The sequence below is a fragment of the Athene noctua genome, chromosome 16 (assembly GCF_965140245.1).
Source record: "Athene noctua chromosome 16, bAthNoc1.hap1.1, whole genome shotgun sequence".
Taxonomy (NCBI): Eukaryota; Metazoa; Chordata; class Aves; order Strigiformes; family Strigidae; genus Athene; species Athene noctua.
The window spans coordinates 13,448,574-13,473,373 of NC_134052.1; the positions used below are offsets into that span (position 1 = coordinate 13,448,574).

A 24,800-nucleotide genomic window follows, 5' to 3' on the forward strand; every position below is an offset into this window, starting at 1 on the left:
TAAACCCTGCTCCTGGGGTAAGAGGGACCAGAGGAGCTGTGTGAGGGTAAGTACAAAAGGAGAATGGGACCTTTAATTACAGAATCCTCTGGGTTAGAAAAGCCCTTGAAGCTCCTCCAGCCCAAGCATGACCCTCCCCCTGACCGTTCCCAACTCCCCCAGATCCCTCAGCGCTGGCTCAGCCCGACTCTTCAACCCCTCCAGGGATCCCGGGGACTCCCCCCTGCCCTGGGCAGCCCATTCCAACGCCCAACAGCCCCTTCTGCACAGAAATCCTTCCTCAGAGCCAGCCTGACCCTGCCCTGGGCAGCTTGAGGCCATTCCCTCGGGGCCTGGCGCTGGGGCCTTGGCTCCAGAGACTCATCCCCCCTCTCTGCCCCCTCCTGGCAGGGAGTTGCAGAGGGCCAGGAGGTCTCCCCTCAGCCTCCTCTTCTCCAGACTGAACCCCCCCCAGTTCCCCCAGCCGCTCCCCAGCAGACCTGTGCTCCAGACCCTGCCCCAGCTCCGTTGCCCTTCTCTGGCCACGCTCATTCAGTGTTGTATGGAACGTTCATTGTTATTCTTAAGATGAGAAAGCGGCTGGTCTGTAGCTCACACTGTGCCCCCCTCAGCCCGGCCCAAGAGCTAAACCCAAGCCCTGTGGCACAGGCCCTGCCATCTAGACCTGACAGGGCTACTTAGGGAAGGAAAAGTGTTATTCCGTACTACTTGTGTTCTGTGGAGACGACATGTTCCCTTGAGACAGCTACTGAACCAAAACAAAAAAAGAAGCTAAACAACTGAGTGTGGAAAAGAATCATTAAACAAAGTGAAGTGTCTGAGGAAAAAAATGCAAACAAAAGTCTTTGTCCTTTAATAGGTCACTACTGCTGTTTTGTAGCCAACCAAATAATCCTAGGGAATTAAAATCCAAGGAACAGACAGATTATTTTTTTTTTTAAAATAACAGCTTTAAAAAAAACATCAGTAGGTTTATTGTAGGTCTCGAGAGGGACACAGTATGAGTAAGTGGAATGCCTACATGTCTATACAGAATAACCCATCACTTGAATTAAAAAGCAGCAGCTAAGCAGTTGAATTTCATTCATCATGTTGTCTTCTTCTGTTTTTTCTTTTCATTTTCTTCCTTTTCTTTTTCAATTTCAGCAACATACTTCTCAATTTCTTCAGGGTTTAGGATCTAAAACAGAAGCACAAGTGACCCTGGAGATACTAATACAACTTAGGGGCTTTTATTTAAGCAATTCTAGTTCTGACAGGGAAAGAAAGTTAAGTGGTATTTATCCAGAGGCAGGTACCTTGTGCAGACACAACAACATTCCTTGGCCACTAATAATAAACAGAAGTATCTGCCAGGGCAGAGCGGGAGATTAAGGGCTGGAAGTTAATGCAGATCAACAACAACAGCAGAGAAGCTCTGCAAAGGGAGAAAAGCAAAACAAAGAGTTTTACCTTCAGCGGCTGCTCTCGCCTCATAACCGCCAGCTCAATGTTCTTCCCACCAGACTGCACAACCTTGACAGGAGTGAGACGGAGGTATTAGGAGCGTGTCAGTTAATTAATTCTAACAAACCCCTTCCAGGTCTTGTTAGAAGAACACATATGGATGGGGAGTATTTTGCTCATTAGCTCCAAGCTCTCAGCCCGAGCAGCAGCGTAACTCTCAGAAAATAAGGGTCTGCATTCTGGCATCAACCCACTCAGGGGCTGGTGAAGAACCTCACCTCCACCTCAGAATTCTGGTATTTCCTGTATCTTGAATTGCAATACAAAAGTAAAATATTCTGCATGTGGTTTAGCACACCTTTGGTGCATCTGTCCAGAATTGAAGTCTGGTTTCCTCCCCAGAGACCTGTGAGTAAGTTCTTCTGTGTAAGCGACAGAAATTGTTACCTGAAATACTCTGAACCTTGACTTTAACCCCCCACCCATGGCCTACGCTGAACAGTTTTCACAGATCCTTTTATAGCACTTCCCCGTGACGCGCACCAAGGTTTTCAGGTACTCACGTTTAAGAAGTTAATCCAGTCACAGAGGGGATCTGAAACAGACTCACCTCAAGAAGAGCCTTGATGACAAGTTTAATAGTGAGATCATCTGTTTCAATGGCTTCATCAGTGTAGTTTTTCTCCAGGAATTCACGTACGGATTTGGCTCCTCTGCCAATGGCATTAGCCTGGAATCATTGAGGGAAAAAAGATCATGAACGGAAGTTTAGAAAAGACTTCATTTACAGAATAAGCAAGAAATCGGAGTTGTGCAATTATATAATCTGAAACCATTTATTTTTTCAAGAGGCTGAACATGTTACTTCCCACATGTCACACAAAAAGACAGTTGTCAGCCACAGGTGGTGGGGGTTTTTTGTGGAAAACAGGACAAGATTTCCCAAGTAAAGCTGAACTCCAGACTGCCATTCTCAGTAAATTTGATCATTAAGGATTTTTGCAGCAGTGAGCCAACACCATCTGGCCGGTGAGAACTCACTTCTACACCAGACCCTCTTTAAAGGAGACAGTAAATTACAAATATTTCATTACTTCTCCACAAGAGACAGAATCAACTCACCTTCCAAGCATGGTATGTGCCAGAGGGATCGGTCTGGTACAGCCGGGGAGTTCCATCAAAGTCAAATCCCACAATAAGAGCAGAGATACCAAAAGGTCTGCGGCCGTTGCTTTGCGTGTATCTCTGATCAGAAAGAACAGGCACTTATTTCAGAAGCAGTTCTAAAAACATTTTCAGAATGGAAAGCAGACACTGTAGAAGTTACAACCAGAAGAGGCACCAGAAATATTTTTAGTGGGCTCTCTTACCAATCTACCTGTTCCAGCCGGGATTCTGTGTCTTATGGAAGACCCTAAGCAAGGCAAGGAAGAGGTGGTTGTTGTTCAACCCCGTTCCCAACACCCACTGAAGTTTGCTGCGTGATTACAGCTACGGGGAAGAATCTCCCTCGGCTGCTGGGTGGTGTCTGCCAGCCCGGGTGTAACGCTCTGCTTTGACCCGTGTGCGGAGGGAGCCGCAGGAGAGGATGGGGACACCCCAACACTAAGTCAGTTTTCACCAACAGTGTGCAACAGCCCCACGGGTAGGCACAGCCCTGGTTACAGCCCTCCCCCCGACATCAGCTTAGCAGTAGCAGGGTCGTTGCCACCTCGCACACCAGAAGTGCCCAAGGACAAGGAGGCCTGACACCAGCTGCACCTTCGCAGCAGGAACAGGGGGTGGGATTTAGGGTTTGTAACAGTTTTAGAGAAATCGTGAATGTGCCAGAATGAAAGGACACAACTGTGAGACTACTGTAAAGGAATAAAGTGAAACTTTGGAAAGCAGCATTCTGCTCTGGCAGGCTAGTGATTATTACAAGAATTATGCTGTTATCATCATCACTACACTAACATGTCTATGCATAAGTAAATGAGACTTTTTCTAATCCCCATTAATTGCTGAAAATCAGTTGAATACATTAGCAAATGAATAATTTTATCACAAAAAGCAGTTGGGCATATTTTGACACTGTAATTAATTTTAAATTAATGAGTATCGAATGTAAAACCTATTAAGTATTGCACTGATTTGCTCCCCTCTTACCCCACCCTGCAATGGCTTGGTAGGAGGAAAAATGAGCAGGAGCCATGAAGATGTTTTAACAGTAACACAGCACCACTGTTAAGAGAGTGAGTTAGAGCTGCAGATCAGCAGAGTGTTCCCGGTGATACCACAAATTAGTTATACAGTCCTTACAAGTATTAATTAATTTCTTCATCTTGGGGAAAAAAAAAAACAAACAAGGCATAATCAATCCTCCTTTTCTATTACTACACCCCTATTTCCAATAAGCAGCTGCAATGTGTTTTGTTAAACTGATTTTTACCAGCTCAGTAGAGCAAGGCCAGGACAGATATTTTACATACTTATTCTGAAGTGCTGCTCGTCAGGACATATTTTTAAGTACCTCTGTGTGGCCCAACGTACCTGTTTCAGACTGGCAATGTAACGTGTGATGTACTCCACAGTGACAGGATCCTCCACTGTGAGTCTGTGGCTTTGACACTCCACACGAGCTCTATTTATAACTATCCTGGCATCAGCCGTCAGCCCTGAAATGACAGTGTATTCTCAGATCTGTATTTTATACCATATGCACAAATAAAATGACTAGTCTTGCCCCAAAAGGCTCACAAGGTCAGTGTCAACAGCAATGAAAAAAGGAAATGGGAGAGATCACACTTTCGCAGGTTTGCTGAGCAAGAATAACATTTTTAAGGCAACAGAAAGAAGATAACGTACCAAAATAAGCAGAGGATTTAGTTTACAGCTTTCATGTTTGTGAGTTAGGCAACACATGCAACTCTGAACCAGGTAATCAGAATATTACTGGCAGACTGACAGCGTTCCACCTGACAGCAAAGCAATCTCAATTCTCACACACATTGGGTTTATTTCTTATGCAGCCCCCTTAATTACAAGCCAGCTTCATCTGCACAGCAAATCTTGTCTACTTGATGAGGCTACAGCAGCATGATGCTAATTGAGAAAAATGAGTATGACCCTTTAAAATAAGTTTATTTTCAAATTTATTTCACTCTTCAGCTTATGTCACCATTTTCAATTTACAGTCTTGTTTCTATTAGAGAACTTCTCTTCAAGCTTGTGAGCTCACCTGCACCTACCACAACCCTTAGCTAAGGATGCAGAGCAGCACATTAAATCTGAAATCCATTGGTTTTGTGGGTTAAATCAGATCTCCCCTTAAAGCATTACTAACACTGACACATAGGTTCTAAACTACTTGAAGAGAGGAGAAACCTTCTGAAATAACATTTTCTCTCCATTTACATCGGGTTTTTTAACTTTCATGTCTCCTGTTTAAGCCTTGAACAATGAAAATTAAAGCATTTGGTCCAGGATGAATGTGGAACTAGAATATTTGTGCTTCAAATCCAGAGCTGTTCATTCAGGAGGAGTCTTCCAAACTAGAATAGGAGAGATTTCTCTTTGTTTTATACAAGACTGCAAAATTTAGCTTTTTTGGCTTAACGCATGTGGGAAACAATCCCTGTAATTGACAAATGTCTCATAGCTCCTGTAATATGTATTAATAATGTATTTTATATATAATATATACATTTTAAAATATTTAATTTGAATATATTAATACCTACATTCAAATATGTATATTTAAACAGTAAACACCTGTGCCAATGACACATCAGTTTCAGTCTTCATCCTCACACTAAACCTAGAGGACCTTAGTAACTTTAACATGTATTTCCTCTCATTAGATCATTGGTGCACTCTCTCTCTATTTATCCATACAGTAGGCTACCTTTTTTTTAAAAAAAGAATAATCAATGGTGGAAATACACCCCTTCCCCACAGTCCTCAGCCAGTTACACTAAGTATTTTCTGTTCCAGAATCCATACACATACCCAGCAGTGCTCCTGTAACTGCCAAAACCCCTGAAGGGATCATATACCTGCAAAAGCCATGCAGACATTGTCATCGAGAGCACAGATCTTCCGTACAGTTCTTTCATCCTGAAGTTTTGCCACCGACTTCTTTTCCACACCAAGAACAACAATATCCTTCCCTCTTACTCCAACCTTCAACACATTAAAAGAAAGAAAAAAATAAAGTTAAGCTGGGCCCCAAAAAAACAGTACTTGCAGACTTTACTGAAACGAGTAAGAAAAATCAACCCCTCACAAAACCTCCACATTATAAACATTATTTAAATTTGAAGTCAATATTTTATTTTGTATTGCCACAACCTGGAGAAAGGACTGATGTAATAAAAATTGCATTAGATTTCAGGGTGCAGTTTCACAATCAGTTTATACCAAATGAAATCCGCGTGGCTCCCGAGAGATAAAATTCCCACTGCTCTTACCAACTGTGGTTTCCCCAACTCTCCCCAACACCAGCATTAGCGTTTCTGCAGCCACAGAAGCAGGGTCAACAACAAAACTGTCACTACAACTGGTCCACCGGTATTGCTCAAGTCAGAACCCAAAACACTGAAGATCAGACCAAGTAAAACCTACAAGCAGCCCGACAAGCACCATGCTGCCCTAATGTACTAATTCATACTTTGAATATACCTTTTCCAAAGTTAGGGGGGGGTAAAAAAAAAAAAAAGTTGACCTTTCACACTCCTTCCCATAGTGTGATAGGAATCATTGTTTCTCACAGGGTGGCCCTGCTGTTAGCGTTACAGATGTTTCCAAAACGATTAAACTCAACAAGAGACAAGGCAGAGGTGCACTGTATTAGGTTCTGGTTAATATGTTAGCTACTGGTTTACAGTATTTTTAATTTCTGTGGGGGAAAAAAAAAAGTCTATTCGGCACTAACTCCTGTTAGATTTATTCTCATCCAAAAGGCAGTAAATTTTCTTCCACATACTTTGTTATTTGGGAATTAATCCGGGTTTTTTTCCCCACCCTCCAAAGGAAAAAAAAACCTTCATTGAGCAAAAGCTTGGAAGAACTGGCAGCTAGGAGCCAGAAAGTTGCTTCTACCTGCCTTTACTGATCCGTTCCCCAATCCACCGGGGATACGCATCGTGCACAGGCACAGGGCACTACCATGTTCAGCACATAGAGTAACGAAACGCGGTTCTGCCGTGGGTTGGCAGCAGCTCCGCTGGCCCAGGAGGGAGCTGTGCTCAGGGCCCTGCAGGGTTCGCGGGAGCAGGCAGTGCAATGGCTGTCAAGGCTCCGGACCCCCACCGGCACCGGGCCTCACATTCGATGGCTCAGCGCGTTGAGAACTCCGACACTCCCCACCAAAAAAGCCCACAGCAGTGGCCCGAAACCGAGCCAGAGCTTTACAGGCAGCACGGCATCCACCCTGAGGAAAACGGTGATTTTTAAGGCAGCGCCAAGGCCAATATTTAGCCCGAACGGCGCCGCTGCTGAAGCAGGTCGCGCTTCCAGCGGAACCCTTCCCCGCCAGCCCGGCCCCAGCGTGCCGCGGGGCGGCGGCGGGCCCAGCGGGCCGGGCAGCGCGGTGAGGGGCAGCCCCCGCCCCGGGCCTCCCGCCCCGGGCCTCCCGCCCCGGGCCTCCCGCCCCGGGCCTCCCGCCCCGGGCCTCCCGCCCCGGGCCTCCCGCTCCGCCAGCCGGCGCGGCGCTCACTCACCGCGGTGGAGCCCTTCTTCACCGCCTCCTGGGCGTACTCCACCTGGAAGAGGTGCCCGTCCGGGGAGAAGACGGTGATGGCCCGGTCGTAGCTCATGGCGGCCGCCCGTGCGTCCCCGCGGGGCCGGAACCAGCCGCCTCCCTCAAAACAGCACACTCATCCCCCCGCCCCGCGCCCGCCCGCCGCTTCCGGGGCCGCGCGCCATTCCGGCGGCACGCCGACGGCGCCCCCTGCGCCAACTCCGTACGCTGCACCCGACCGCGCGGCGGGGCGGGAGGCGGGGCTCCACCTGCGCTCTTGGCGTACGGAGCCCGCGCTGCGCATTCGGCGTAGGCGGCCGCTCCCCCCCCCCTCTCCCCGCGCTCTCCCTTTCCCCGCGCTGGCGCACTTGGCGTACGCGGGGGCCGCCCTACGCAGTTGGCGCAGCTGGCGGCGGCTGGCGGAGGCAGGGAGCTGCCGCTCGGCTGCGACAGGAAGCCCGGCAGCAGGGACGCACCATGTGCGGCGGGCGGGGAGGCGGCGGCGGGGCGGCGGCGGCCGCCTCCCGCCCCCTCCCTGAATCCCCGCCGCCGCCCCCCCCGCCCCGAGCCGGCGGCGCGGGCGGCGGGGCGAGGGCGGTGCGTGCCGGCCGGTGGTGCGGTGCCCGTGGCTCTTTGCGGGGCGCAGATCGTACCATCTGCGCCGGCTCCCCTCCCCATGCACTGCGGAGAATCTTTGCACGGCAATAGCGGCCAGATAATAACAATATTATTAGAGCCTGGAACCGATATATTATAGACCCGTAAAAAAAACCCCACCATGTCGGTTGCCTTTGCTTCTGCTCGCCCAAGAGGCAAAGGGGAGGTCACCCAGCAAACTATCCAGAAGGTAAAAAAGCATGCTTTTCTACAGACAATTTTAGACATTTATTCCGTCTATGCTCCTGTAGCTGAGGAAGGAGGCTTATTTCTAGGGCGATCAGGAAAACGAGTGAATTTGCGAGGACTGCGGAGATGGACAGCTGGAGAGAGAGGTGGGGGAAGGAGGAGGAGGAGGAGGTGGAACAAAGCAAAGGTGTTCAGATCCCTGCGAAGAGAGAGCGAGAGAAGGACCTAGGGAATAAAATTGGGATGGCACGTTATCCCTGCTGCTCGCAGAGGGGAAAAAAGCTGCCAGTGATACAATGGGAAAAGGCAGTAAAATCTGCAAATATATGATTCGTTTCTGATGGTATGTCAGCTTCTGTCCTCCCCCCTCCCCCCCCAAAAAAAACCCAACCGCAAAAAAAAAAATACTGAATTTGCAAGGGTTTTCTTTTGTATTTGGATGCAGAATTTTAATCTCTCAGAAGACAGAGGGAGCACCAATCACTGGGATTTTTCGTATACTATTACTATTATTATTTGTGATGTGCTTATTGATGTTTAATGACGAACAAAGGTTTTGCAAGATTTTTCTCCGGAGAGGAGATCTCCGTATGGGTCTCATGCAGAGGCCAAAGCAGAGGGCTCCCGGTTGGGAAGTTATTGTTGCCTATTTCGCAGGATTGACAGCAGGGACTGTGCCCACACGCCCGACACCCCTTCCCCCTTCAGCAAGGGAGAGGCTGGAAATGTCAATAAAGAACATGCATGCTTTTACGTTGACCGCTACTTGTCATTTGTACTTCTACCACGGTTTTTTGCGTGTTCCCCGCTGGGTAGGTATTTAGTTTATGCGGAGTTGTGTGGCGCGGTGGAGGCGAGGTGTGTCTGTGCTGTGTGGTGGACTCCTAAATAGTGGCCAGTGAAGAGGTGCCATTGCTAGCACAGCAATTAACCCATCATCAGCGGCTTTTGCAGCCAAACCGTTATCTGCTGCCAATTTATGACTTCTAGGGAAAAAAACCTCAGAGGAAAACTGGGACAGAGCAGAGGTTAAGGCAGAACAAACTGCCACAAGAGATGACTGAAGAGGTGACTTGAATCTTAGGAGACTGGCAACCAATCCCATTTTGTGTAGCTCTTGCAGCACGTGTTGTATTATGAACCGATTAATTTTAAATACTAAAATATTTCAGACTCGGTGGATGAGCTTTTCTCTAACCTCCAGATTGCTTGGAATTGGGACAGAATTTCATAAATCAGTTTGTACTTAAAACCATGACTGTAGCCACAAAGGGTGGCCAAAGTGTCTTCAGTTTGATTTTCAACCTCTTTCTTTTTTTTGCATGTTCATAAACTTTATGGAAGCTTCGAAATGTTATTGCTTTACAAATGATGTGTAAGAACATTTCCCATCTCAGGTACATTTGCTGGCACGTTACTTCAGGACCGTTCATCCATGTTGGGCTGTTGGCAGAGGTTTTCTTTTTTGACCAGTGGTGATGCTGAGGAAGAGGCTTGCAGGCACAGTGACTGGATGGGCGTTATAGTCGAGTATGGAAACGGGGCAGGGGGAGAAGGAGCAGGTGCTGGGCTATGAACTCAAAAAAATCCTCATTAAATTGAGATTTTTAGAACACATACCAATTTAATTGAAAAATATTCTTCTTATTTGCATTTTGTGATATATAAGCTGCCTACTTTTATTTATTAACTCAATTTTGACAGTCTTTCAAAGCTGTTATTATTCCAGCACCAACTATTCCTAAAATAGATGTCACATGGAGAAAGTTGGAGCTTTTGGCAGTAGAGCAGCGATGGTGGTGCTTTAAAACAGTTCATCAAATCGCATTTGCAGGGCAGCAAACTTCAGTTTCTTCTGTGTAATGAAGATCAGAACTCAGTTCTCTTCTATTAAGTTAGGGAAAGAGCTACTCCCGATTTGTTTTTCAGTAAGCAAAATGTTCTTCAGCTAATTGTAGAAGCATAGCCTTTTTCTGATTAAGATATCTGTAATGTTGATTGGACTCCTGCTGCTGAATATGTATCGTAACTGACTGTGAAAATGTCAGCAATACCTGTTGTGGAAGCTGAACAGGACGGGTTTATATTCTTTGCTAATTCTACATACAGAATTTCCACTGACACAGGTGAAAATTCTGTACGACAATGAGAGCATGAAACAAAGAGCTGCACTGTGAATCGGGCAGGAGTATTTGCTCTTAAAATTACATGCTGCACCCGGGTTGCCATGTGAGCATGGGCACGCATGCAGGAGGAACGTGGATTCCTGACTGGCACAGTTCTGCCGGTCCCTGTCAGCATCCGAGGGAGCAGCCGGCCGACCCAACCCCCCCGTGGCCACGGCAGCGCCGCTGCTCCCCACACCCGCGCTGACTTGAGCTGCGGGGGATCCCTGCAGGTTCCACCACCTGGAGCCTTCGTGGACGAGGGGGTCCGGCAAAGTTAACACCAACTTGCAAATTACAAGCAGGAAGCAGGACAAGCTGAGTCCTCTAAGGGAGGGACTGGCTAGATTGTACGTGCATCAAAAAGACGCTTCTGCTCATTTTCCTATAATCTGGCCCTTTGCATCTGAATGGGTCAAGAAGCTGTTCTGATCAGAACAGATACCTGCACGGATTAATTCACATTTAACTCGTGAAAACATGCTATTCTTTCCTCAGAAGTTCTTCTATCCTGATGACACAGTAGTTCAAAGGCCCAATATTGCAAGCACTTAATAGCAGCAGTACCTACAAACTATAGCGTAGTGAGTTTTTGTCAGAAGCAAATCTAAATTTGTAAATACTGTTATTTTTCTGTTCATTCACTTGCAGAAAGCTTGCCACATTCACAAGAAAGCCGGGGGAAAGAGACAAACTATTGTATTTGAAATTTTAAAACACAGCAAGGGATATTTTAAGCTTTTAATTATATTACAGGATCATTAAATAAAAGTCAGTGGTCAGCAGCTCTGATCTTCGTGGAACAAGTCAGTCAGTGGAATCTACTGCATGAAGCTAAGCGAGCAGCCACTGATACACATATATTAGTTGATATGTAATTACTCTGTGTTTTCATTGTAAGTTCTCCCTGTGTTAGAACTGAACTACCGCAAAGAACAGATTGAGATATAGTTCTCTCAAATGTGGGTTCAGTAGACCCAGTGATGCAGATTCTGTACTTCATCAAGTTCAGTAGCCTGCACACACTAGTCCTGTGTGGGAAAACTAGTAGTTTTAAATTGTTTGAAAGGATGTTTCTTATTTGGAAGTAGGCATGTTAGTAAGATCTGAAGTTTTGGAAAGGGTTGGGTGGTATTTTAGAATGAGGCAGAAGTATTTCATAGAGAAAGTGTTTTCCTTCTTCAGCGTAAATATCCCTCTGCCATTTAAGGAGCAAAAAAAGCTAAGTCTGTTAATTCTTGCGTTGGGTGTTTCACTAACTCCTTTAAAGATAACTGTTCATAAACGAATGATTTGAAAAGGACAATCCCGTGTCTCAATAAAGACACATGGAAGTACTTTGTAGTATCCCAAGGCAACAAAACTGCACAAAACGCCATCCACTGCCAAGAAGGGTGAGCATGGAGTATCACAAAAACACAGGACTTGAATACATTTCTCATAGTAATGGGTTTTGATGGTATTTCTTTTATGCAGATGCTAGATGAAAATCACCACCTAATACAATGTATTATGGATTATCAGAGCAAGGGGAAAACTGCAGAATGTACTCAGTGAGTATTATGAGTTTTGGAGTATGTTAGAAATTTGGGTGTACTTTTTCTCAAGAACAGTACTATGTATCTCTGATCACTGAGAAAATACTTGGACTATGGTTTTTTTAGATTCACTGGTATTAAGACATGTATATTGTTCTTGGAACAAGTTTTTTTACCAAAGTATTTGAGTATTTACAGTATTTCTAACAGATCATTTATTTACAATAATCATAAACTATTTTGGTTAATGGACCACATGTTCTATGCAGATTCATTAAATACAAGTAGAATCAGGTACAAAGTTAACACATTTTCATCAGAAAGCAATTAAATGTTAAGGATCAGCAGTGTGGTTGTCTATGGCTAAAACCATATGCATGTAGACATACCAGTTTGTGTCACTGCTTACTCTTACTAGTCTTGAAAGCAAAAGGCATTTATAAACTTTATGGGTTAAATCTCCGTCAGGAGGAATAGCCAGTCTGCCCCATGAAAGGTCAAGTTATGGGGCCAGATGCAGAAAGGTGTACTTTCAAAAAAAGGGTCTAAAAAAGCTACCTTTGCTAAAGAAGTCAAGTTTAGCCATTTGTAAAAGAGGTAATGGACACACTGATCCTTGATGAAAAGCATGACAGGTCGTTGCTATTGCTATTTATTATGACAGATGAAAAGTGGGCTAATGTAATTTAACTAATCATTTGTAAATGGAAGAAAACCCAAAGATAAAGGTTTGGAATTTTCTGTACTGTTAACCCTTTCCAAATAAGCTTTACTCCTTATTCTGTAGATACCAACAAATCTTGCACAGAAACCTGGTTTACTTGGCAACAATAGCAGATTCTAACCAGAATATGCAGTCCTTGCTTCCTGCTGTAAGTACCAGTGCTACCATCAGATACATTTTCTAGGCCAGAGAGGAATGTTCTTTGTTTCCATTACTGATCACTGTCAATAAACCATTTTTTAGTATTTTTTACAGCTAAAAGTTTTGACGTGGTCAAGTAGACCACTAAACAAATCAAAAGCTACTTTTACTGTGTTTAAAACACATTCTTTGGGACATTTGTATTAATCTCTCTCGGTAGCTCAGGTTCTGTATACTGTAAATGGTGCAGTAGTACAGATCTGAACAGGCTCCATTTGTTACAGATGCATTATACTTACCTATCGTTACTGTATTCTTTACTCAGGAAAAAAATGCGACTCTTTCATATCAAAAATCTAATTCAGCATTTGGGCATTGGTTTGTCTTCAAAGATTGTGTTATTCTTGCTAAATGGATTGATTTTGGAGGTATCACACATAAAACAAACTACAGCATAGCTTTATGCTTGACAAAGGTCAGTTTGTCAACACACTTCTGTATCATCTTTGCTAACGCATATCCCCTCAGCAGTTATGTTCTGAGCAGCACAATATGAAATTCATGTCAGTACAGAAGAATAGGCACTGAAGCCAGACTCTATTATAAGCACAATTTTAAGATCTTCGCCGTGCTGCCTGCTGGCGTCTCTGTATCGTGCTGAATGTCATTCACACACAGTAGTCTAATGAAGAAAGGTTTACGCAAGCAAGCCCCAAAGTGAAGGAAGCACATATTTAGTTGAGGCAGTTTTTAGTCATAGGCTAATTTGGGGGTTATTATTTTTCTAATTAAGAACCTAACCAAAAATTTGCTTCTCCTCCTTGTTATTTGCAGCCACCAACGCAAAACATAAACTTGGGCCCAGGAGCAATGACTCAGAGTGCATCCAACCAATCTCTCCATTCACAGAGCAATCTCAGCGATGCAATTGGGACAGGCCTTCCTCCTTCCTCCCTCATGCAGAGTCAGATTAGCAATGGTGAGCTTCGGTCCCCTTTGTGCTGCTTTGCTGTTGCTTGGCAACAAAATCATTAATGCAGAATATACTTACAGAGCTGTAAAAGACCTCTCCTAACTCACCTTTCAGGCATATGGGGATTTCAGGCACATGCTGAAATAATCACAAAATGGCTACAGTCAGGAATGATGTTGGCTTCTGCAAGGACTTCGATCTGCTTAGTATTTCTATAGGGGAAATTAAAAACATTTTTTAAAAAATGCATAATGAAAATCACCAAGTAAAGATGCATCCAAGTTTTTCATAAGAAAAAATTTATATTGTGGTATTTTTCTCTTGAAAGTGGTAGTGTTGGCCAGGGTAAAGTGGAACTCTTTGCATGACTAAATACACAACCAAGCCTTTAGATTGCAAAGAACTTCCAGGGTACATGCCTTCTTACAAATAATTTGATGTTACATCAGTCTTTGTCTTCTACAGAAGCCTGCAGAGATAGTACTACACAGCCAAAGAGTTTGCACAGACATTTCATATGAATAAGATAATACACTTTGTCTATTTGGTTTTGTTCATGCAACTAAAAGAAACTAATTGAAAGACAAATTTTTTTTTTTTTATTCCGTGCATTTTATAGTATGAATGATCTGTTTATTTTGTAGTTCATAGTTATTTAGTCAGTTCTTGTTTCTGTGGGTCCTTCCCAGAGTGACAGAAAATGGTTTCTATAAACAGAAATATCGGACTACAAAATCACAGGCCTTGGCAGGGGGACTCAAGAGCAGATGCAAGCCATGAAATTACTTCTGACTTCTTAAAAATCCATTTGTGGTCAAGCTGATAGTACCTTTTAAATTGATGGATGAGGTAGCTGCTTTAAACAGTCACAGCCTGTAAAGTGAACTTACTAAATTTATCTGGTCCTTCTTTTTGAGAGATTTATTACTTAGTATAAGTATTATAAGTCAGTCAAAACATTGTTTTGTGTTACTAAGAATCTACATTTCCACTGTTACTGTTGTTGGCTTTTTTTTATTTGCCCCCCACTCTCTAGTTCTTCATAGTAATTCAGTGCTGATTGAAAGAACCAGGCTGGCAGTCCTGAAGACTGGAGGGTAACTAGGTAATTCCCTACATCCGTGGTGACTGCGTAGTGGCAGGTAGACCAATTGTAATGATAATTCTGTTGATGGGGACAAGCTAAAAAACAACCCGCTGAGATTTCTAGTAATCCGCCATTCACAAGTGATTCATGCTGCAGCCCTGCAGGCAAACACATTAGATTCAGTAAACCAACCAGTGAAACTCAGCTGCCTTCCAACAGAATCGGGCCCAACTGAGAATTTTAACTGTTCAGAAATCATGAACGAGGCCTTTCAAAGAAAAACCCAACTGCCTTAGATTCATGGAAGTATGAAAGAGGTTCAGTGCTTTATATAGATCTTATTGTTTTAGTGTTTTTATTTAAACACTTTTTGTCCTGCTTTCATATTTTCCCTTACAAATTAGCCAAACCTTTTTTTTTTCTTTAAAGAAGGCCAAGATTCTCTTAAGTTTTTCCATGCAAATAGGATGAGGTTTACCAACACCTGCTTCACTCCATCCCTCACTCAAAGCAACTGCTAGCTCCATTCAAGCACCATTTGGCCTTGTGTTGCACAAGTTGAAGCATCAGCTTTGCAAAACATACAGAAACTGAATTAAAACACAGGGCTAGATCTCTGTAGCTATATTGACCTGGCTTCACTGATTTCAGTAGAGCTGGTTCTATCGCTTCCTAAAAATGCTGCTTGCATCTCTCCATCAGAGGAAAATATAATAATCTACAGCAAATTTTCTCATTTTGATGTCTATAAATACCATAAAGAGTAATTAATGAGGTCTGTACTAAGAGAATTAGACACATTTTTTCAGAGGCTGTAGATACACTTAATAACTGTGAATTAAAATACCGTTATCTAAACACTACAACATAATTCTGTCTGTTCTGGGGATTCTGCATGTCTTCCATTCTACCTAAATTAATTTAGATTGACAACAATACAGCTGGATTTAGACAGACAACAATACACACTATCACAGTTTAGATAGTAACAATACACAATGAAAAGAACTTTCCAAAACTCATTCATAAAAATATTTACCACAACAAATAACAAAAAATAAGAACTAGATTCTCCCTAATTTTAGTTACCCAACAGCAGGAGAATTTTAAAAAATAAGCATACTGCCAGGTAGGCGGGATGATACAAACCCAGGAGATAACTGGAGCAGTCTGATGATTACATTCAGTGATGTCGGCAAGGGAGTACTGTAACAACAGCGAGTACGATGGTAACTTGGACAATTTGTCTCCGAAAGTCTGAGGTACTTTCAGTCAAACTTCAGGAAAGGAAGACACAGGCTTGTCCTCTGAGGAGGGGGTCCCTCGGTGCTTGATAAGCCCCAGCTAAGAAGGTTAGTTGGCTGTAGAGGAACCAAATGGATGCACCAATGTGCAAAGTGTTTCTTGGCCACTACTGTGTCTTCCCATTGTCACCATCTGTGTGAAGGGGGAAGAGGAGTCAACAGCAGGGCAGCAGGAAGGACAGGACAAATTTCAGAAGGCTGGGATGTTTCCAGAGTCCATACATTTTCTGAAGTATCTGAAATTACTGGCATTTGTTCATTCTGCTGCCTGTGAGGAACTGCTTGTAGGGCATTGCTGCTGGTTTTGTTCTTCCTGTCTGCAATTCTGTACAGCCTGGATTTGGCTGCCAGAAAGAGGAGGATCACTCTAACTGTGCAGTAGGCAGTTTTAATTTGTCTGTAGATAACAGGGAATTTTAATAATGAAGACTTTTTTTGTTTTGTTTTGCCTTATCATAAGGTATTTTAGAAAGGCCGCGAGGGCTTTAATGCTCACTGTACATTGCCAATAATAGCACAGATTTTCTTGTTGCTCTCTTTAATTTTTCTAGGTCCTAATCACGTGTCTATGCAGCAGTCAGGCCAGAACACTATGCCCACGACCTCTCTGAGTATGACTGTCAGCAGTCATGGAACTGGGCCTGGTTATAGCCATACAGTGCCTGCATCTCAGAATGTGCCAATGCAAGGCCAGGGGTCAATAGGCAATTATGTCTCTCGAACAAACATCAACATGCAGTCTAATCCAGGTAAACTCCCTCTTCCTCCTTCTGGGCCAGCTTGACTTTTCAGTGACCTCAGAGGTTTACCACACATGAATTTGTTCTGTAAATATTTTCTGTAGACAGAGACAAACATACAAGAGGAAAAGACAGCTTTAAGACATCTCTGAATTTCACGGTGCCAGGCACCAGTGTAAGTCAGACCAGTTTCAGACTTGCTTTGACTTACACGGACTTGCTAGGGTTAGCACTGAGTTGGGGAAGAGAGGGTAAGCTAAAAGTGCAGCAGCACTACCTGCCAGCAAATCCCACAACTGTGGGAGGGATCTGAGAAGCACCTTTATCCTAGCTGAAGGAGCCTGCCAAAGAGTATTACACATTTACCATTTGTACATTACTGCCCCATTTTTGTTATTTTATTGATACTTCACACTGTTTGCTGGGCATAGAGAAACTAGCAGACAACTCAGAATTAATCTCTTAATTTGTAAAAATGTTTGCTGCTTAGTATTGAATGGGATGCCCAGTGCTTAAGAATTCTTTCCATCATGATGAAATGTAGGGATCAAATAAATTCTAGAATGTCAGTTTATTTAAACTGTGTAATTATCAGGTATATAGTCAGAAGGAAGTAGAAGAAAGGGTTGATTAGAAAAGAAATGCAGCAATGAACTAGTCAGGAGGCAGAGAGGAACAAGCATCAGTTCTTTCTTTCTTTAATCCTACTGTAATAACGATCACATGCTTTTAAATAAAGTAACAATAATCAAGGCTAGATGTATTTTTAAATATCTGACTGAAGCAAATGGCAAGAACTGACCATGTAATAACATCCTTTCTGGATTACCGTGCAGAAGAGTTAAATACATGCAGTAGGAAAACATCTCCCCCTGTGGAAAATTCACAGAATTATCAGGATGCATGTTAGTTGAAGGTTTTAACTTGCTTCCGAAGAGACTAGGGAGAGAACTGTCACATCCTTTTAGAAAACTGTATTTTCCACGTACATTGTAGTTTCCATGATGCACCAGCAAGCAGCAACGTCACATTACAACTCAGCACAAGGAGGGAGCCAGCATTACCAGGGGCAGTCCTCCATTGCCATGATGAGTCAGAGCAACCAAGGCAACAGCATGATGGGTCAGCGACCAATGGGCCCTTACAGAGCTTCACAGCAAGGTAAAATCTATTATTAGAGTATCGATATGATTATTATTATTAGACTGATGATATTCAGTCTGTCCTGTGGGGTAGGTAAGTCAATAAAATTTCCAAATCACATGTATGAACAGGGAATCCCATCCGGGAACACAGGATATCTTGAATGGTGGAAGTATCATGACAATCAGATGAACTATCTATTTTCAAGATTTATCTATTATTTCAGGTGTTTAAAAACATAATTCTGTCTAAAAGGGATCATATATCTCTAAAGAAAAAAGGAACAATTTGATATACAGCTCACTCAAGCCACTGGGAATCTTTTCAATTCTTTCAAATGGTATTGGATCAGCCGTAACATGGCACAGTTAACAAGGAACATATTTCTGCAAAGAAGATATAGTTTGCCAGCAACTAGTACAAAAAATTAGGCCAAGGAAAGGAAAACACCAGAGGATAACTACCATGCTCTAAGACCTCTCTGGAAAAAGTTCTAAGAGGTAATAAAGCTGCGAGATGGATTCTAACAGAAATTGAATTTTGCTGAGAAACAAATTAATACATTAATTAAAATATATTTAATTCTGACTGTGTTCCTGAGCATGGAATACATTCCTGTGCGCTTTAATAACTCAGATTAGTAGATGAAATTTAGCCATTACTTTTGGTATTGCCACAGAAGTGAGTGGTTTTACGACGTGTTACTGACGGTTGGATAATTTCAATTTCAACCAACTGCTTCTGAGAATACAAATTTCTTTCCTTTTTCTAGTGAGCAGGACATCTTTGAAACTGCTCTCAACATACATAGCTTGTTTACTTGTCCAGATGTAAACACTGTTTTCGTAAAAAAAACAGATAAGAAAAACCCATCCCTTAGGAGTCCAGGGGCTCAGTTTGCTCTCTCTCTCTCTCTCATCTTTGCCTTGCAGGTTCCTCACAGCAGTACATGGGTCAGGAAGAATATTACAGTGAACAGTACAGTCATGGACAAGGTTCATCAGAACCTATGAATCAGCAGTACTATCCAGATGGTAATTCCTCTGAGCTGTAGTCACTGTAATACTGATAACGTGTAGACCACCCTGACTGCCCCATCCAAGGACATGGCAAATCCATCACAATTCATTTTCAATTTAAATGCTAGAAAGTTCTAATCCCAGGGCATGGGAGCCTGGTACACAAACAGACGCATCAGTGCATCCTGCTATCCAAACTGCTTCAAAAAAGGGCACAAAGCCAAGTTTGGATTAGTAAATGCAAGAGATTCACCCATAGGTGTGACTTTCCTTGCATGTATTTGACTTCCTGTCTAAGTGGTCTGTATTTCCTCTTAGCCTCATCTCTGTGCATAAGCAGCTTCATAATATATCATTCAACAATATATCTCTAGTTATATTAACAACTACCTGATAAATCTTCGCAATTCCTTGTAGGACATGGTGATTATGCCTATCAGCAGTCATCCTATACTGAGCAGAGCTATGACAGGTCATTTGACGACTCTACACAACACTATTATGAAGGAGGTAGGAAAATATATTGGCAATCTTTGTAAACCAAAGCTCTAATGCCCTAAAATAATAATGAAATGCTTATGAAAATGTAAAATATGACTTGCAGTTTCTGCATCACTAACTGCTACTTAGCTACTACTTAAGGAGTGTCCAGGAGATAGAATGAAGCTATGTGTAGCATTTTTTACACCAAGACTGTATCAGACCGTGTGTCGTGTCAGTAACTATTGTGAAGCATTCATGCTGTGCAGCCTAGGGGCATCACTAACAACTTGTGCATAGCCTCATATTCATTAGAAAAATGATTCTTGGTTGTAGCTGAGCCAGGCAGAATTAGAGCTATGGATACTGAACTTTTTTTGCAGTCAGAGAAAGTATCCTCCTCTCTTACAAAACTGTTTAACAAACATTTTATATAATGCAAATAACAATGATTGCATTAAAGTAAAAGGTTATGCTGACAAAGGTAAACTGCAGTTAGAAATGGGGTTCAGAGCCGGAAAAAATTGGCAGCTGTAAATGAAAATTTCTCTAAAGTAAGAAAGCCTACTGGTTAATTCCAGGATCAACTTTTTTTTAATCTTACTTAATTCACCTTACAAATTGTGAAAAACAATGGGTTAAATGAAACTAATCTTTGAAAATCGTCAATACTCTGAGTTTACAATTCTACCACTAAAAACATCTCAACAGTAGAACATCAGTAAGTTCAGTAATACTGTTAAGATATCTGAACTCTGTATTAACTGCAAAATATTCATTATGATACAGTGAAGTGGCATTTAGGAAAAGCAATGTCATCTGTATAGTCTCTGTTCATTTTCTTGTTTCAGGATACTGCAAATGGAATTTCCATCATAGGTATTTCAAAAAAATACCAGTAACAACTAGATAAGTGGTCTTTCTGGGATATATGAATGAGCATTATTATCTAGAAGGAAATACAGCAGGCAGACTTCTTGAGGAAGCAGCTATTTACCCTGGCACCCTTATCTTTGTGACTCTGTGCTTTAATCCTGAAACACTTAGGGGGTAAAAAAAAATCCTTTGGGGAACAGGTTGCTTGTTTGTTTGCTTAGTGATGTGTATAAATAAACAATTTCCTCCTGTTCACATGAATTAAAAATCACTGAAGAAATAAACATTCTGATTGGCAAAATGCAATCATCTGTTTCTGAAAAAAGTACTTGTCTATGAGTTCCAGACCAAGGCTCCTTATGCCTTTTATTTTCCTTATGATTCACATGTGCAGTGAAATACCTGCCTCATCTATAACCAAACTATTTCCATTTTTCCCTCTAGGAAATTCTCAGTACAGCCAGCAGCAGGCAGGGTACCAACAGGGAGCTGCACAACAGCAAACATATTCCCAGCAGCAATACCCAAATCAACAAAGTTACCCAGGACAACAGCAAGGATATGGTAAGAAAACTGTTACTGACCAGTCAAGCATTTGCAATATTTCGTCCTGATGACTCCATTCCTAAGCTAAAATATGCTGTAAATTACTTCCTTGATTAACCTTGGACATCCACATGCCAAAATTAGCCAAAGAGCTTAGCATGGAAAGGGATTCTGGGAGGAAACAGACATTAGTATGGCACTGCATTCCATACTGTTAACATCCCGCAGCCCTCTCTCTTTCAAAAGTTAGAAAATACACTTTTGCTTCATGTTGACTTCCTGGTAAGTGTTGGCAGGAGGTGACTGCCAGGATTCTCAGGCCTCCTACACAGTTAATAACTGACATGAAAAAAATAACATCAACAGTCCAGAGGTCCAGAGAATCACTACGCCCTCACCTAGATTTCTTGCAGCATCATAGGGGTTTATTCCTTGGTGAGGGACGGAGGCAAAAGGAAAAAAGTGGAAGTGCTTTGAACACGGAGCTAACACTGGCGCAGGGCTTTTGAACCGTTCAGGTCACCAGTGGCACACCTCCCTGCTGCCATAAAAGGAATCTGAGTTTAATATAAACAGCAAATCAATCCATTTTAGAAATGTAGGATCTCGTGAAATAGAACCTACATGCCTAAGAAGTGAATTAAATTAACACTTAACTCTGCAGTACAAGTAGATAATTTAGACTACTCAAACCAGACATATTCTGTGAAATTAAATCCAAAATTCAGTTTACAATGTTAAAATCTGGCCTGCTCTTTTAAAGGTTCTTCTTCATAAAAATCCACCAATAATGCTAAAAAGTAAGTGCACATAGCAGTCTATACACAGAATATACAGTCCCAAATAAAAGGAAGTCAATATCCCCATGCAGTTGTGTGTTTGATTTACATGGTTTTTAAAAGTATCTCTATGTGCAAGAGATTTCTTAGGTTCTGCCTGGTCAGCAGTGTTTACAGTGGCACAGCCAGATTAAATAGGAAGTTAAACATGCAGTTGTTACTAAAATAAAGGCCAGGTAGCTTGCATATAGATAGTAATTGAGCTGTGCCAATACACATTTCAGAGAGGCAGATCTCTTAAAAGCGTACAAAGCAAAGTTTAAAACCTGAAGTTTACGCTGCTGCAACTGGATCATTATTAGTATTAACACTTTCTGGTATAAAGCTAGAGGGGGCGTCTAGCAAAATTTACTCACAGAGCTTACTTTGTTACCATCATGTTTTACATTATGTTAGCCATAAGAACTCCCCCTAGCAAATTAAGCCTTAGTAAGGGATTTCACTGTCTTCTCAGGTCCTGCACAAGGAGCCTCTTCACAGTATTCCAGCTACCAACAGGGGCAGGGGCAGCAATATGGAAGTTACAGAGCTTCTCAGACAGGCCCATCCGCTCAGCAACAGAGGCCTTACGGCTATGAGCAGGTAAATTGTCTAAATCTCTTGCTGTGACAAAGCAGATTTAGCTGTTAGCTCCGCATATAAATCTGTCTGATAATATGGTGCAGGCATACTGGTGACACTTCAGTGGGTCTTTCAAAGTTCATAGAGCAAAAGAAATTGTCTAACTTACTGTTTGTAAACCTCTGATATATTATTCTACAACATTTTTATTTCTCTTTTTTATAGGGACAATATGGAAATTACCAGCAATAAAAGAAAATCGATCCTGTGTCCGATTCATTTCAATAGTATCTCCATCTTTTGAACTGGATGTACAGGCAGTTTTGATTAATCGTAATATGTTGGTTACCCCTTAGCACAAAGCAGCGTCTGTATGTGAACAGTGTTCATTTCATGCTGGATATGAAGCAGTGCACTACTGGTAACAAGACAATGCTTTAATGGTTTGATATTTGGTGCTGTGTATAGTACTGTATGTTGATACAATGCAGAAGTTTTTCATTTACCCCCCCTCGCCCCATTCTTGATGTTTCTAAATAGCTTTAGGATCATTTGATCGCAGTTGTGCCCCGTTCTGGAAAACAGCCAGGTTATTCTGCAGTCTGGCTCAATACAAAGCCATTCAGTCATGTCTCAGTCCAGAGAGGTATCCTGCGGTAGGTTATTGATCTTTTTTTAACTGAATGCATTGAAGATCACCTGCCAGCCTCTGAAATCCATGGCTCTTTACTTCTTAAGAATAAGGGGATGGATACATTCCTTATGTGAAGACAGTTCTATGCTATATGATAAAAATAAAATGAACTGCGACTTCTGTAATACCTACCTACCCAAGTATTGTAGTTCAGTAATCTGCATAAGTGCACATTTCTGTTGTAAAAGGTACAGAAAGAGGATCAAAACCTATATTCATGGAAACGTTAATCACTAGAGGCACCTTTTATATACCCATGTAAACGAAGGTATTTCTGTCGTGGAAAGAAAAATAGGAGGGAGCTCTGAGGTCTGCAGTGTCAGCCTACTAGAAGTCAATATTGCTTCATATTGTGCTTAGCTGAGAAAAACATCTGGCAAAACTCCAGTCTTAAATACACTACTCCAAATTTTATAACTCACATATACATTTTCATGCCAAATTTCACAAGCAGGTGGCTGGCATCCTTCTTTATTTCTGATTCTTCAGTTGGCCTTGCTCAGATTTTCCAGCATTGTAACCGTAAATATTGTCAAATGTTTTGGTCTATTGTTCTTACAGCTCACCATCACTTTTATTTTTCTCTTGCAGCTTGACAGAAATAGTTCAGAAGTAAAAGAAAAAAAAAAATCCATCTTTATTGCAGATAAGCAACCAAATTCAGCTTTAATTGTGAAACAATATTATGCATATGGAGAGGGAAACTATTAATGGGGTCAACCAGTGAGAGAATGCCTATAGAGGGAGAATTTAGAAATAAAAGTTAGTGGTATGTAAAAGCCAGTATGAACAATGTAAGTCACTTCTACTCAGTTTTATATGTTCTTATAAAGTGTTGAAAAAAAAGCACTTATAAAGTGCTTATGTAAGTGCTGAATGAAATACCATGTCTGAACTTCTCTGAGGCAAAAGGCTGGATGACTATACTCCATGAGCATTTTTTAATACAAGATTAACTGCAATTTTACAATCTAGAGTAAATACACCCTCTGTAGGATTTCCTCCTTTGTCTGAACTGGTGTATTTATGGGATTTTGAGTTCTAGTACTTTATATTTTGAAAAAACAAGACCACAAAGGAAATAAAAGATCTCTCAATTCATTGCTTTTTTTTCCTGTAGAGGAAAGTCTTTAACTGGACAACTAAAGAGTTTACTGTTAAATGTTGTCCGAGCACTGCCCTTGCTACATTAATCATTTTAATTACTGATAAAATAGAAGACATTTTTTTAGTCAGTCCTCATTTCTTTTATCTTTCCTGCTGGTGTTTTCATACGAATAAGTACTCTCAAATAGCAAGGAACAGAAAGGAAGTAAGATTGTTTTCTTTACAATATATTAATACTACAGGTAGCCAGAAGAATGCAATATTGCTCTTTGCCAGCTTGGAAGTACACCTTTTATGTGGTTTTTGAAAGTGCTGAAATACTTTTGAGAGAATATGAACAACACTTAAAACGAAAAAGGAACATTACGTCAATCTGAAATGTCTTACATTAAGAACTTCTTGAATGTTGTGTATATAATGTATTTGAAAGAGCACTTTGGAAATAGTTTGTACATTTATTTCCTAATTTATACATGATTTTTGGTGTTAATATTTCTAATTGTTAATAACAAAATGTTTATTTAATGTGTTGTCCATTTTTATGTATTAATGTGGAAACAAAGTGATGCCAGCATTTTGACTTCTTCCATTAATTGTATCATTTTCTGTTTTGTAATACAGAATGCTTGAAAATTGTTTAGGTTAAATATTATCTGAAAATGAAGTTGGTGGTACTTTTCTTACGACACAGAGTTTTGAATGGAAACAACAGACGAAGGGAGATTCTTTTGAGTAGTACCTTCTGCCCTGCTTCTCTGGTACATTTCATAGGTAATTATAAATGACAAAAGCTTGTCCCAGCTTTCAAATTATTTGATACTCAACGACCAAACGCCCTGTGTGCGCAGA

The 24,800-nt window shown here is 41.8% G+C and overlaps 2 protein-coding genes across 6 annotated transcripts; one reads left to right on the forward strand and one right to left on the reverse strand.

The window, feature by feature from the left end:
* Positions 1-830: 830 nt before the first annotated feature.
* On the reverse strand, positions 831-7,348 carry PSMA7 (proteasome 20S subunit alpha 7). Of its 3 annotated transcripts, none has more exons than XM_074920430.1 (7): positions 7,149-7,347; positions 5,484-5,610; positions 3,979-4,121; positions 2,569-2,691; positions 2,057-2,176; positions 1,453-1,515; positions 831-1,180 (listed from the first exon to the last, which is right to left on the reverse strand). In XM_074920430.1, exons 1-7 carry the CDS (start codon positions 7,242-7,244, stop codon positions 1,088-1,090), a joined length of 765 nt encoding a protein of 254 aa, XP_074776531.1. In that variant the 5' UTR covers positions 7,245-7,347; the 3' UTR covers positions 831-1,087. The 3 variants fall into 3 exon arrangements, with proteins under 3 accessions (XP_074776531.1, XP_074776530.1, XP_074776532.1); XM_074920429.1 differs by having other exon boundaries at positions 3,979-4,103; positions 7,149-7,342; XM_074920431.1 differs by lacking the exon at positions 5,484-5,610 and having other exon boundaries at positions 3,979-4,103; positions 7,136-7,348.
* Positions 7,349-7,735: 387 nt separating this feature from the next.
* On the forward strand, positions 7,736-24,468 carry SS18L1 (SS18L1 subunit of BAF chromatin remodeling complex). 3 transcript variants are annotated; one of them, XM_074920018.1, is made up of 11 exons: positions 7,736-8,015; positions 11,656-11,732; positions 12,505-12,589; positions 13,417-13,561; positions 16,498-16,695; positions 17,683-17,847; positions 18,762-18,863; positions 19,266-19,358; positions 20,649-20,768; positions 22,044-22,171; positions 22,376-24,468. In XM_074920018.1, the coding sequence occupies exons 1-11, from the start codon at positions 7,947-7,949 to the stop codon at positions 22,400-22,402; spliced, it is 1,209 nt and encodes a 402-aa protein (XP_074776119.1). In that variant the 5' UTR covers positions 7,736-7,946; the 3' UTR covers positions 22,403-24,468. The 3 variants fall into 3 exon arrangements, with proteins under 3 accessions (XP_074776119.1, XP_074776120.1, XP_074776121.1); XM_074920019.1 differs by lacking the exon at positions 19,266-19,358; XM_074920020.1 differs by lacking the exon at positions 16,498-16,695.
* Positions 24,469-24,800: the final 332 nt, after the last annotated feature.

What these genes read in the sequence shown, in the direction of transcription:
- PSMA7 (XM_074920430.1), bottom strand. Translation starts at nt 7,244, where the DNA reads ATGAGCTACGACCGGGCCATCACCGTCTTCTCCCCGGACGGGCACCTC. An exon ending in TGAAGAAGGGCTCCACCGCG is followed by an intron (nt 5,611 to 7,148) that starts GTGAGTGAGCGC and finishes AATGTGTTGAAG; the next exon opens with GTTGGAGTAAGAGGGAAGGA. An exon ending in ACATTGCCAGTCTGAAACAG is followed by an intron (nt 2,692 to 3,978) that starts GTACGTTGGGCC and finishes CTTTCTGATCAG; the next exon opens with AGATACACGCAAAGCAACGG.
- SS18L1 (XM_074920018.1), top strand. Translation starts at nt 7,947, where the DNA reads ATGTCGGTTGCCTTTGCTTCTGCTCGCCCAAGAGGCAAAGGGGAGGTC. An exon ending in TGCAGTCCTTGCTTCCTGCT is followed by an intron (nt 12,590 to 13,416) that starts GTAAGTACCAGT and finishes TGTTATTTGCAG; the next exon opens with CCACCAACGCAAAACATAAA. An exon ending in AGGACAACAGCAAGGATATG is followed by an intron (nt 20,769 to 22,043) that starts GTAAGAAAACTG and finishes CTGTCTTCTCAG; the next exon opens with GTCCTGCACAAGGAGCCTCT.